The sequence below is a fragment of the Corticium candelabrum genome, chromosome 20, assembly GCF_963422355.1.
Source record: "Corticium candelabrum chromosome 20, ooCorCand1.1, whole genome shotgun sequence".
NCBI lineage: Eukaryota > Metazoa > Porifera > Homoscleromorpha > Homosclerophorida > Plakinidae > Corticium > Corticium candelabrum.
In genome coordinates this window covers 4,952,713-4,964,772 of record NC_085104.1, presented here as the reverse complement: position 1 = coordinate 4,964,772, position 12,060 = coordinate 4,952,713, and the positions used below count along the sequence as shown (strand labels likewise).

General features: G+C 39.8%; 1 protein-coding gene across 1 annotated transcript in view; it reads left to right on the top strand.

Moving 5' to 3' along the window:
- The window catches only part of LOC134195970 (dynein axonemal heavy chain 7-like), a 38,888-nt gene continuing 26,828 nt past the window's right edge, over positions 1-12,060 (top strand). The window contains exons 1-12 of the mRNA XM_062665055.1: positions 1-137; positions 231-515; positions 581-856; positions 921-1,041; positions 1,148-1,277; positions 2,120-2,237; positions 2,304-2,474; positions 3,543-3,689; positions 3,751-3,888; positions 6,058-6,309; positions 11,389-11,583; positions 11,648-12,027. Coding sequence (XP_062521039.1) covers positions 48-137; positions 231-515; positions 581-856; positions 921-1,041; positions 1,148-1,277; positions 2,120-2,237; positions 2,304-2,474; positions 3,543-3,689; positions 3,751-3,888; positions 6,058-6,309; positions 11,389-11,583; positions 11,648-12,027 — 2,303 coding nt within the window. The 5' untranslated portion in view covers positions 1-47. The remainder of the gene's footprint in view (positions 138-230; positions 516-580; positions 857-920; positions 1,042-1,147; positions 1,278-2,119; positions 2,238-2,303; positions 2,475-3,542; positions 3,690-3,750; positions 3,889-6,057; positions 6,310-11,388; positions 11,584-11,647; positions 12,028-12,060) is intronic.

Below are 12,060 nucleotides of genomic sequence, written 5' to 3'. Positions count from 1 at the left end.
AGTCTAGTTGGTTGTACTTGGAGCCAATATTCAGTTCTGAAGACATTATGCAGCAAATGCCTGAAGAAGGCCGGTTGTTTCAGCAAGTTGATAAGCACTGGAAGGAAGTCATGAAACATACTGTAAAAGACCCAAAGGTGAAAACGCGAGCTAGTAGAATTAACATTGTAGCTCACTTTGTGCCATGTAAGTAGCTAATATACTTTGTATTTGAACTGATTCTTATTTAGGCTCTTAAGGCCGCATCTTTGCCTGGTCTTCACCAGAAGCTTGTTGACTGCAACGACTTGCTGGAAAAAATTATGAAGGGCTTGAATCAGTATTTAGAAAAGAAGCGTCTCTTTTTTCCACGCTTTTTCTTTCTATCGAATGATGAGATGCTGGAAATATTGTCAGAGACTAAGGATCCAACTCGAGTTCAGCCTCACTTGAAGAAATGTTTTGAAGGTATTGGTAAATTGGGCTTTACAGATAACTTGGACATTATAGCCATGTTCAGCAGTGAAGGGGAAAAGGTAGCATACAATATATCATCTTGTTTCCAACAGTTGGTTTGTGTTTCAGTTGTTTCTTTTATTAGGTTTCTTTTAGTCAGTCCATTTCTACTTCTGCTGCTCGTGGGGCTGTTGAAAAATGGCTGTTGGAAGTGCAGGATGTTATGCTGAAATCTGTTCATGATGTGATGGAGAAGTCTGCTGAAGCATACGCAGTAGAGCCACGCATTGACTGGGTTCGTGAATGGCCAGGGCAATTTGTATTAAACGTGTCACAAATTTTTTGGACTCGTGAAGTTCATGAAGCTATTGCTAGTGGACCACAAGGGCTGAAGGAATACCATGAAAAACTAACTCGTCAGGTTTGTAAATATGCTACCTTGGCTGCTTGTATGCAAGTATTTATATAGAGATTATTTGTTTTAGTTGGATGATATAGTGGAATTAGTACGAGGCAAATTGTCCAAACAGAATCGCATTACACTTGGAGCTCTAGTCACTATTGATGTGCATGCTAGAGATGTAGTTGCAGAAATGGCAGACAAAGGTATTAAAGACAAGCATACTAGTTACATTGTTTTTGACTTGCGAAGCAATACTCAGGAAGATGGTGTCTTTTAGAGACAATCTTTGTATTGTTGGGTGTTTTGTAGGTGTCAGTAGAGACAATGACTTTCAGTGGTTATGTCAACTACGCTACTACTGGGAAGATAATAATTGTCTAGTGAGAATTACAAATGCTGAAGTCAAGTATGGATATGAATATCTGGGAAATACAGGAAGGTGGGTATTACATTGTTGTTAAATTACTAGATGCGGTGAACAGTCTAGTTGTAAAATGTACAATTTGGCTTTTAGTTATATGGATTTCTTGGGTGTGTTACATGCAATTTGCTAAGTTTTTGGAGTAATGGTATAGGTTTGCAAGTTTCTTATTTTCCTTTCTATGCTGAGTCATGCAACTGGTTTGCATTCTTAGTCATGTTACTTCTACAGCATGACGTGTTAAGTTGTGCATCATGAGAACAACAATTGCAGTGTGTGAGGCAAATAGAACTGTGTTTAGAGCTTTGTAAAGACCTACAGTAGAACATCACTATTTGACTGTGTTACTTAATTGAAGTCTCCAATTATCAAAATAGCTTGGATTGGTACATAATAGCAAAGCTACGTACAGTTATGGAAAGTGTTTATGATAACTGTTGGGACTACTTGGAGTTTCAAAATTACAACTAGGAATTAGCAGGTAGTGTTTGTAGTGTGACTATTATTATGTCACTTCAGTTATGAGTATGTGTAGACGGTCAGTCAGGTGGAGGACTTTTCCCGGTGTTGGAGGTATAAGCTTCAGAGTAGAATATACTAGCTATTAAATGTTGTGTTATAACAATCTCAGTCACTCTAACCTGGTGTCATCAGGCACTCTAAACTGGTGTCATCTGCAGTTTAAAGTCTCTATTTTGCTATATTGACAATTATTGCTCAATCATTAGTCTGAGTGTGCAACTATTGCAAACATGACTGTTTTACAGTTTGCATGTAAAGATTTATTGTCAATCTATCTCTGTACATGATGTAGTGTGCAGAAGGAGTACGTTGTTTAACGTTTACATTAAATTATGCAGGCTGGTTATAACACCTCTTACTGATCGATGTTATCGTACACTGGTTGGTGCCTTTCATCTCAATTTGAATGGAGCTCCTGAAGGCCCAGCCGGCACTGGCAAGACAGAGACAGTCAAGGTAAGACAAAGGTTTTGCTAAATGTTGTTGCTTAGAGTATAGCTGGTCAGTCTCTTGTGCTAATAGGACTTGGCTAAAGCTCTGGCTATTCAATGTGTTGTTTTTAACTGCTCTGATGGTCTTGACTACCTAGCTATGGGCAAGTTTTTTAAAGGCCTGGCATCAGCAGGTGCTTGGGCTTGCTTTGATGAATTTAACCGGATTGAACTGGAGGTGCTAAGTGTGATTGCCCAGCAGGTGAGTTAAAGATTGAATTCTATACATGTAGCTGATGTTTAATTAATAAAACACAAGTAGTATATGCACCAAATGTTTCTCTGTTTATAATGTGACATGATTGTTTCCTTTTCATTATTTTTAACTGTATAGCTGTCAAGAGACTTGTATATGACACATACACACTGCTTCAGTATAGTAATGTTGCTTGATCCCTTCAGTGTTATAAAGTCTTTGTTTCTACAGAAATTTTTGTACTGTTTCTAGCAAATTGTGTAGTATTAGGTTGTGGTAGTTGATTCTACTAATGCTGTTCATGACATAGCAATAGCAGTACATGCCAATATGCACTAGCAGCACATCATCCAAAGTTTATGTCAGAAGTGCATTAAAAATGTTGGTGAGAGATAGAAGCTGTTGTTTTAATGGATGCTAATAATCATGATTAAAGCTTGTGTTTGTATGTTTAGTTTTAGTTAAGTATTTAGCTAAAATTAAAGGAGCAGTCCGAAGATAAGCACTAAGCTGCTGGCTCTGCCTTCGCTCGCTAATGGGAAATCCATACTAACCAAGTTGGGTGGGCGCTACCTCAGAGCAAACCCGACAGATGTATGTTAAGAACGTTTAATAAATTAATACTGACAGGGCCGTTTCAAGAATTTCTTCCACCAAGTGTGCGCCATCAGATCACATGAGCCTTACTGATGTAATGACATTCTCGGAAATGGACTCTCTGTTGTTTCCGTCACGTCGCTCCAAGAACAGTGGAAACCGTCATGCTACTGTCAGACTGTCTACAGACTGACCTTCTTTTCGGGTGATTTATTTCCGTCCAGCAACACTCAAGAGAATTGTCGTTTTGTGAGATTCTTTGGCGTTGAAGGCAGTGACGCTGTTATCGATCGTGTTCTAGCGGTTTGCGAAGCACTCATTCCTACGCAGAAACACTTTCCACGAACTCCCTCGATCACCTGACCTCGCTATTTTGGCTGCGCACTATGTTGCACGCTAAAGCTGTGCAGTTCTCCGGAGTGTTCCTTTAACAATATTTTCATGTCAGCTAATGTTTGTGTAATTTGATTGTGTTAGATCTTGTGCATTCAAAGAGCTGTAGAAGGACACATGAAGCGTTTTGTATTTGAAGGAACTGAAATAGACTTGAATCCTCAATGTTATGTCTGCATCACTATGAATCCTGGCTATGCTGGACGCAGTGAGCTACCAGACAATCTGAAGGTGATTTTGTATTCATGTTCTACAAGACAGTATGATCGTTTAGTGTGGGTATTTGGTGCAGGTCCTTTTCAGGACTGTGGCAATGATGGTTCCTGATTATGCAATGATTGGAGAGATCATGCTCTACTCTTGTGGTTTTGTTGATGCTCGTAACTTGTCTGTCAAGATTGTAACAACTTATCGTCTTTGTTCTGAGCAGGTACATATGTATAGTCATCATAGAATAATTAGTAGCAGGTGGCAAAATGAAAGTAAAGATTTACTGCAAAGAACATACCGTATTCGTCCGTAATAATGCCCATACCGAAATAAATCCCATGCCTGTATATACGCCCATGTGCGACAGGTCAGAACTTTCAGCCCGAAAAAACGCCGTTGCCCAACTATATATACGCCCATGCCCAAGTATAAGCCCAGGATACGCATGCGCAGACAAAACAAAATGGGGTCCGCAGAACATTCGTCTCAGTCTGTGTGCGTTTGATGAGCTGGTGTCAGTGTTCAGTGAAAGTGGTTATCGCTCGACTCATGTCTTTGGTGCAATTACCGACCCTGATGCTCTTGACGGGCTTCGGGCCGACCACGTGTGTTTAGTGTTTAGTTTCTGCGTGTATGTTGATGCTGCATGTAAGGATACCAGTACCTTTGATCTTGCAAACGGATAATTGCAAGTGTTTGTGGTATTTCTGTCTTCAAGTATTTTAGATGATGACTGGCCAAACGACAGCATTTTGTGACCATGTATACGTATATATCTAGGACTGAAATAACGCCATGCCCTAGTATATGCCCAGAAAAAGTGTTTCTTTTGTATACGCCCAGGGCATTATTACGGGCGAATACGGTAGCTGTATAATACCTGGAACTTCTAATTACTGTACAATGGAACTGACAAATATTATTGTTATTATTGTTTGTACAGTAATATTGTGTATACAACGATTTCATGCAGAATCATTGCTGGATTGTGCAAGTCCATGTTAGCTTTAATTTGCTGGTGATGCTCTAAACTCCATCTGGAATCGTTTAGATTTACGTTGCTTTAATTGAGTTGCATGATTACTGCAGAGTGTGACAGAAGTTAGAATTTGGTTGTTGCATCAGCTGCATGTTGAATTTAAGGATGCTTGTGGTATAGGATATGATACCAACACAGCACAATAACAGCTAACTTGTTCTAACTATACTTGCTCTCATACAGACTGTAAGTCTTTAGAGTTGCCTAAGGTTTTAATTTTCACACTTTCAAAAGCTCAAGTTGGTGCTTCTCTGAGGTAGAAATTATCTGCATTAACGTAACTCTTGATTCTTTTAGAACATGCGGTATCTTAGTAGTAGCAGCAATGACAAAGCTAATGTAGTTAGTTTAAGGGAACAGAAATCAACGTTGTTGAATGGCTCAACAGTATTCTAAACTATTATATTCTCAAAATGACATCAACAGGAATTGTGGCATGATTGAGATCCAAAGTGTGAAGAGATGAAAACAGTAAATGGCAAGAAGTTCAGGAAATGCTTATATGATATGACTTTATATATTCTTAACTTGGATGACTGAGTCTACTAATTTTAATGCAAGAGATGTGATGTTGTGATGTAGTTTTGCCCAACACTGTCAATGAAAACAAAACAAGCCAATTACAGAATTTGGAACTGTAGGACTCAGACAAATGAGTCACAAGTAAACATTTTCAGGCGATCAACAAGATATCCTTTTGGATTTTGACTTACCAGTGAGAGTTATACGACTACACCTTTTTCAGCATTGCAAATACAGATAGCTGGTATGATGAATTTCTAGGATATTGTTACAAACACGTCTTACAATGTATGTGATGAGTGTTAATTAGTTGATTTACTGTCGCTCATTTATTGAGTAAGGGTTCATGTTATATGTTATTGTAGATATTCTGAGCACTTGCCAGAGTGACTGCAGTAAATGAAAGAAACTGCTGAATTTTTGTAATAATGAATTCTAAGTTTTGGAAGTTTGGAAAATAAAATTGTATTTTAGAATTTTGTGATTTGTAAGATAGAAACAAGTCAGTGAATCGACACAGCAATTGCAGTGGCGTAGGAAGATGTTCACAAGTGGGGGCTGTACCGGATGTCATCATGAGTAAGCAAAAACTGCCTCGCTTGACAGATTTGCAAAAGTCACTGGCACAGAAAGTTTCAATTTCTACACTGAGTAAAGGGGCTTCATTCCCTTCCCGCAGCCCTCGCTTCCTACACCGCTGAATTAGTCTGCATTGTTTGTTTGTAGTGACTGGAATGAGTCACTGTTGTGATTTTTAATTTGTAATATATACTGTACTTGTACATATTTTGCAATTTGATGTTGACTGTTTGTTTCATTGAATGTTAGTTATCATCACAATTTCACTATGACTATGGAATGCGTGCAGTGAAAGCTGTTTTAGCTGCAGCAGGAAATCTTAAGCTGAAATTTCCAACTGAGAAGGAAGACTTGTTGTTACTTCGATCCATTATGGATGTAAACCTCCCAAAATTCTTGTCACACGACATTCCGCTCTTTCAAGGTATTATCAGTGATCTGTTTCCTGGAGTTGATCTACCCAATCCAGATTATGATGTTTTCTTGGATGCGGCTCAGAGAGTAAGTTATATCAAACACGTTGCATCTTCATGTGTGGTAATTTTACAATAGTTAGTTGCCGTATATGTAATATTCTGTATACCACTCCTACCTTTAATTAATGTTGATGATTGTTTATAGTTACCAATATACCGATGAATCAATGACATGTCAATATCAACAAGATTTTCTTTCTTTGTCATTTACCATATACAGACTTATGCTAGCTTACACTTAGACTGCTAGCAAGTTTAGCTCAGTGCAGTAAATGCCATTTGGTTGTGTGAACTTGACTGAGCCAAGGTGGGAACAAGAAAAATTGGCTATTTAATGTGAACAAGTTGGCTTTGTTTCAGTGAGCAGTGTAAACATGATTGGGCTGGATTGGTTGCTAGAATATCAACAAGCCATGTGCAGCTGATTGTAAAACTTGATCAGTCGTGTATTTTGTAGACATAATCTGATCTCATGTAGATTCAAGGTTAGTTGGAGAGACATATTTACACAAAATCTTGAAATAAGTGCCGTATGGTGCAGGTTACATTAGGAGGTTATGTTAATGGATTTTTGGTATGCTGCATTGTTTAGTGTATACACCACAAGGGAAAACACTCAACTGGGCTCTATAATGACGCAAGGTGCATGCTACTGTAATGTATTTCCGTTGCAACCGCAACTAACGTACTCAATACAACTTAATGCCAGGGATTGTAGCTAGCTCACAACACAATGTCTAGAACATTCTAGAACGAACCCCAAAGATTATCCCTAGCTAAACCGCTACACTATCCCCTCAACTAAAATAGATTACGATGTTCAGCTACCGTATCTGTCAGGTGGCTGACCCTTGTTGACACGGCTGCTACTGCGCACGATGGTTTTTTATGGTTCTTGTCAGAAGAGGTAAGTGATGTAGTGTTATTTCTTGGAACGACATCTCGAATCTTAGATCTAGTCTGAACCAGACGCACAGCTGTAGTAACAGCAGTATCTCTCTTTTCTCTTTCTCCTGAATACCAGTGTGATATGGCTGCAACTGATTGATATGGACCTTTCTACTGTTTGAACCAATCATCACCATATAGTATCTTCTCCCCAAGACCCTAATAATTTGATCAATCTTTGGATTGGACTCCATGGTGTACTAAGACCCGATCACCTTCTTGAAATTCATCTCTGTCTCGAGTCGTTACATTATAGGCACTCTTTTGCTTGTCTTGAGACTCTCACACCCTGTCCTGCAATTTGCCATCTAATATCCTTGGGGTGGGAGGAAGCAACAAGTTGAATTGACATCTGAGATCTCTATTTAATACCAGTCTTGCTGGCAAATTGTATGAATAGTGTTCCTATAAACTGCCAGAAAATCTGTAACAACTTCATCAAGAGTACCTCTCGGAGCGGTCATTCCTTTTCGAACGGCCTGCTGAGAAGTGTATTCAGCCATGTGTGGGAAAAATTGATTAAAGTAGTTAATCATTCCTAAGAAGGAACGAAGCTCAGCCTGATTTTGTGGGGCATTCACTTGCTGAATTGCTCTAGTCTTTTCTTCTGAAGCTCGAACACGGCGATGATCTATAATGTGGCCAAGATATGTAACTGAGTCCTGAAAGAAAACACATTTTTGTTTCCTGAGGTGCAGACCGGCTTGCTGAATTCTTTCAAGAACAGCAGAAAGATTTTTCAAATGTGCTCCTTTAGTAGGCCCAGTAATGATGTCATCAAAGAACACTCCGACCCCATCCAAGTTGGCCAGCACCTTTTTATCTATCTCTTGCTGAAATAGGGCTGGCGTGGGACTGATCCCAAATGGAAGGCGCTTAACTTAAATAAATCCATATGAGTATTAATGACTAGATAACGCTGATTGTTGTCATCAATTTTTCTGAGCTGGTTGTAGGCATCAGATAAATCAAGCTTGGAAAATTTCTTTTCCACCGGCTAATATACTGAACAAGTCAGCTGGATGAGAAATTGGATGCCAAACCACTGACAGAAATGTATTCAGTGGTTTGAAGTCTCCACAAATTCAAATTTTGCCTGACCTTTTCATAATGTTGAACGTGGGGACTGCAAAGACTGCAGTATCGACCGGTTCCAATACTATCCCTCTCCACATTCCTTTTCAGTTCTCCCTCAATTTTACCTCTATGGTGGATTGGAGGTCTTCGAAATGGATGCACCTTGAGGTTAGTGTCTGGGTTTACCTGAATCCCAACCACCTGACTGCAACATCCTAATTCATCAGCAAAAACTGGTGCATATTTATCTAACATCTCACTCAATCCAAGGCATTCATCCTCAGTGACAGACGTGGCTGAAAGACATATATGGCACGAGTAATTGACTTTTCACCCACTGTCTTCAGATATTCGATGCAAACACCTGCCAACCCAACTTCCCTTTTCCAGTCCATCCCCAAAAGATTGGCTCCAGTGCCATGATGAACATACAACTTTACAGGTACTTCATAGCCCCGATAACTGACAGTGGTGGTGAAAACACCCTTGAACTTCGTAAGTCTTCCTGAAGCATTCCGCAATTTTTCTGTACTCATCTTGAGTTGTGGCTCCCCCAACCTCTGCCAGAATGTTTCTTCTACTAATGACACATCAGCCCCGGTGTTTAACCTGAAAGTCACCTGTTGTTTCTGAATCTGCACCTCCACCAAAAGTTTTTGAGGGGTCAATTGAACACTTTCAACTGGGCACACATTCTTGATTACTGACTCAACGCCTTCGCATTCTTCTGATGCAGATTTTGAACATGAACTCTGTTCTGCCTGCACTATTGTTCTTCTTCGACTCTTCTGGTCACAAGATCTGTCCTGGTAATTTTTTAAGCTCTAGTTTTCTCTGATGAACGTGCTCTTCCTACACCTCCAGTCCTCTTGAACAAGCCCATGCCCTTCTGCTGGCTTTCTCAATCTGGACACGCCTACTGGTAGTGTGTAGTGTCTCCGCATATCCGGCAAACACAAACCTTTGTAAGACTTCCTTGTGATAACCGACATATCCTGGGGTAGGGCTGCTCCGGATAGCCACTACAATCTTCTTTGCTTCCTTAATAGTTCATGCAAAAATTAAAACTTTATCAAATGTAAGGGTAACAAATTTTTCTTTTTATACAGTTTCTGTAACATATGCTCGTCAGACAGACCAGCAATAAACGCATCTCAGATACGACTTGGTATTCTAGGTTTGAAAACTCACAGTTTGCCACAATCTGTTTGAGGTGGTCTGCAGAAGATTGTACAGATTCTTCAGCTTGTTGCTGTCTTCTATGCAGACGCGCTCTCTCCACTAGGGCATTATGCTTCCATCAAACAAGGTCTTCACTTGAGCAATTGGTTTTGTCCGTGGTGAACTCTGATATATCTTTTGGCAATATGGAATTCTTAAGCCGCATTCTTATCCCTTTATCTAGACACTTTGTAAATAGTTGACGCTAAAATTACTAACTACTCTCATCAATACAAAAAATTCTCTAGCCAACTGTTGAAATGTTGCAGTGAGTCCTGTTACTCGTCTTCCATGTAAGACCCAATTGACTTGTACAGACACTTGAAATCCTTGTAACCAAGCAGCGGTTTTTCAGCCATCTTCAAAACGAACTACCACAGATTCTAGTTGACAGTCACTTCAGCCAAAACACGAGGCTGCAGTTGTTTGCAGCCAATTGTAATGCATTTCCGTTACAATCGCAACTATCATAGTACCAGGGCTCAAAAAATAGGTCGTCAAGTCGTCATTTGACAAGTTAAATTTTGCAACTGACGACTAACGTTCTAGTCTAGCTAGCTAGCTAGGTCGTCAAATTACGACTAGAGCAGACCAACGCTAGTTTGTAATGGCTTTCTTGTTATGCAGGCGGATAACTGTACTGTACTAAAACATGCGCCGCTTTGACGCTCACATTCAGACATTTGTCATACAATGACATGTACGCGTACTACTAGCAGCGCGTAAGTTGACAAACTTCTCATATCCCGGATAATGAAACTGTGCGTGCAAGAGCCATCTCAGGATTCCGACAAAGTAAAGACATGAGTTTGTGACCAGGGAGCAGTGGAGACAATGGTAAATTCTGTAGGTCGAAATAGGTAGATATGATTTTAGTAGCAAGTTACGGACAACTTCTGCAATGTGATATGTGGAAGGCTGGTTGAAACCCTGCCTTGTTTTGACAAAGAGAGATGGTATGCATTTAATTACTAATTCAATTAGCTATCACTGTTGTCTTTCTTGCCTCCGTGAAGATGTCTTGCTCTTGAAAATCTAGCACGGCGTTGTATCCATTGGCTCAGCGGTAATGTGTGTCGGTTGCATGCCATTGTGGGAATACTGTGCTGTATGCTTGCACTGCACTGAATTCTAGAAGGCCGTACAAAATGGCGGCATACCACTAAACACCATGATTGATATCAACATGACGTCCTTGACTAAAAATTTTGACGACCTAATAATTTTGGAAACTTGTCAAATGACGACAACTAGTTGGACCGATTTTTTGAGCCCTGCATACTCAATACAACTTTTAACGCCAAGGCTTGTAGCTAGCAGACAACGCAACGTCAAGAGCATTGTAGAATGAACCCTAAAGACTATCCCGTATATATCCAGGATCCTTAGCTAACCCGCAACAGATACGATACCACACTTATCGTATGTAGCTCACTCAGAATAAGCGATGTCCAGCATATTTGTAATTTACACTAACTTTAACAAATGCATTGATTGAGCTGGCCAGGAGTGATTAAATGTTTCAGTGTAAACTTGGTATTAGTTGTACAGATGTTGCAGCCTAGCTTGATGACATACTTCTAGATTATGCATTTTCTCAGGTTGACTTTATCAATGTTTGTATTTAGGTGTCTTAGTGTCGCCTCTTCAAGACTTACAGAACCTGTATCTGTTGTGTACATCACAGAGAGCAAATTCTTGTAACATGCTCTTAGACTGTTTCTTATTTGAGCAATTCAACTTGCAATTGCCTATCAGGGCCTAATGATGCACTGACATGCATGCAGGCATACATGATAGTGTTTATTGCATTGCTTGATCTGGTTGTAAGTGTTTTAAGCCTTTGCTCTGCTTATAGGTATGCAAAGCAGAGAATCTTCAAGCTACTGAGTACTTCTTGCAGAAATTGATTCAAACTTGGGAAATGATGACTGTTCGTCATGGATTTATGCTGGTAGGAGAGCCTTTTGCAGGCAAAACAAAGGTATTGGAAGTGTTAGCAAAACTGTTGACACTTCTCTCAGAAGAAGGAACATTTGAAGAAGCAACAAATGTGAGATAGCCAATGACTGTCAAAGGAACTTGAAATGAGTGCTGGCAATTTTTGTTGTCCCTAGGTGAAGTATCGAGTCATTAACCCTAAGTCAATTACTATGGGCCAACTGTTTGGTCAATTTGATCCTGTGTCTCATGAGTGGACAGATGGAGTTGTTGCCAACACTTTTAGGGAATATGCTGGTTATGCAGACAATGACAGAAAGTGGGTGGTTTTTGATGGTCCAGTCGACACATTATGGATTGAATCAATGAACACAGTGTTGGATGACAACAAAAAGTTATGTCTGATGAGTGGTGAAATTATTCAGATGTCTGCTAGTATGTCTCTTATTTTTGAGACAATGGATCTTAGCCAAGCTTCGCCTGCTACTGTTAGCAGATGTGGCATGATCTACACTGAACCGTCTTCAATGGGATGGCGTCCAATACTAAAGTCTTGGTAAGGTTGTTGTAGCTAAAGCAGCATTAATTA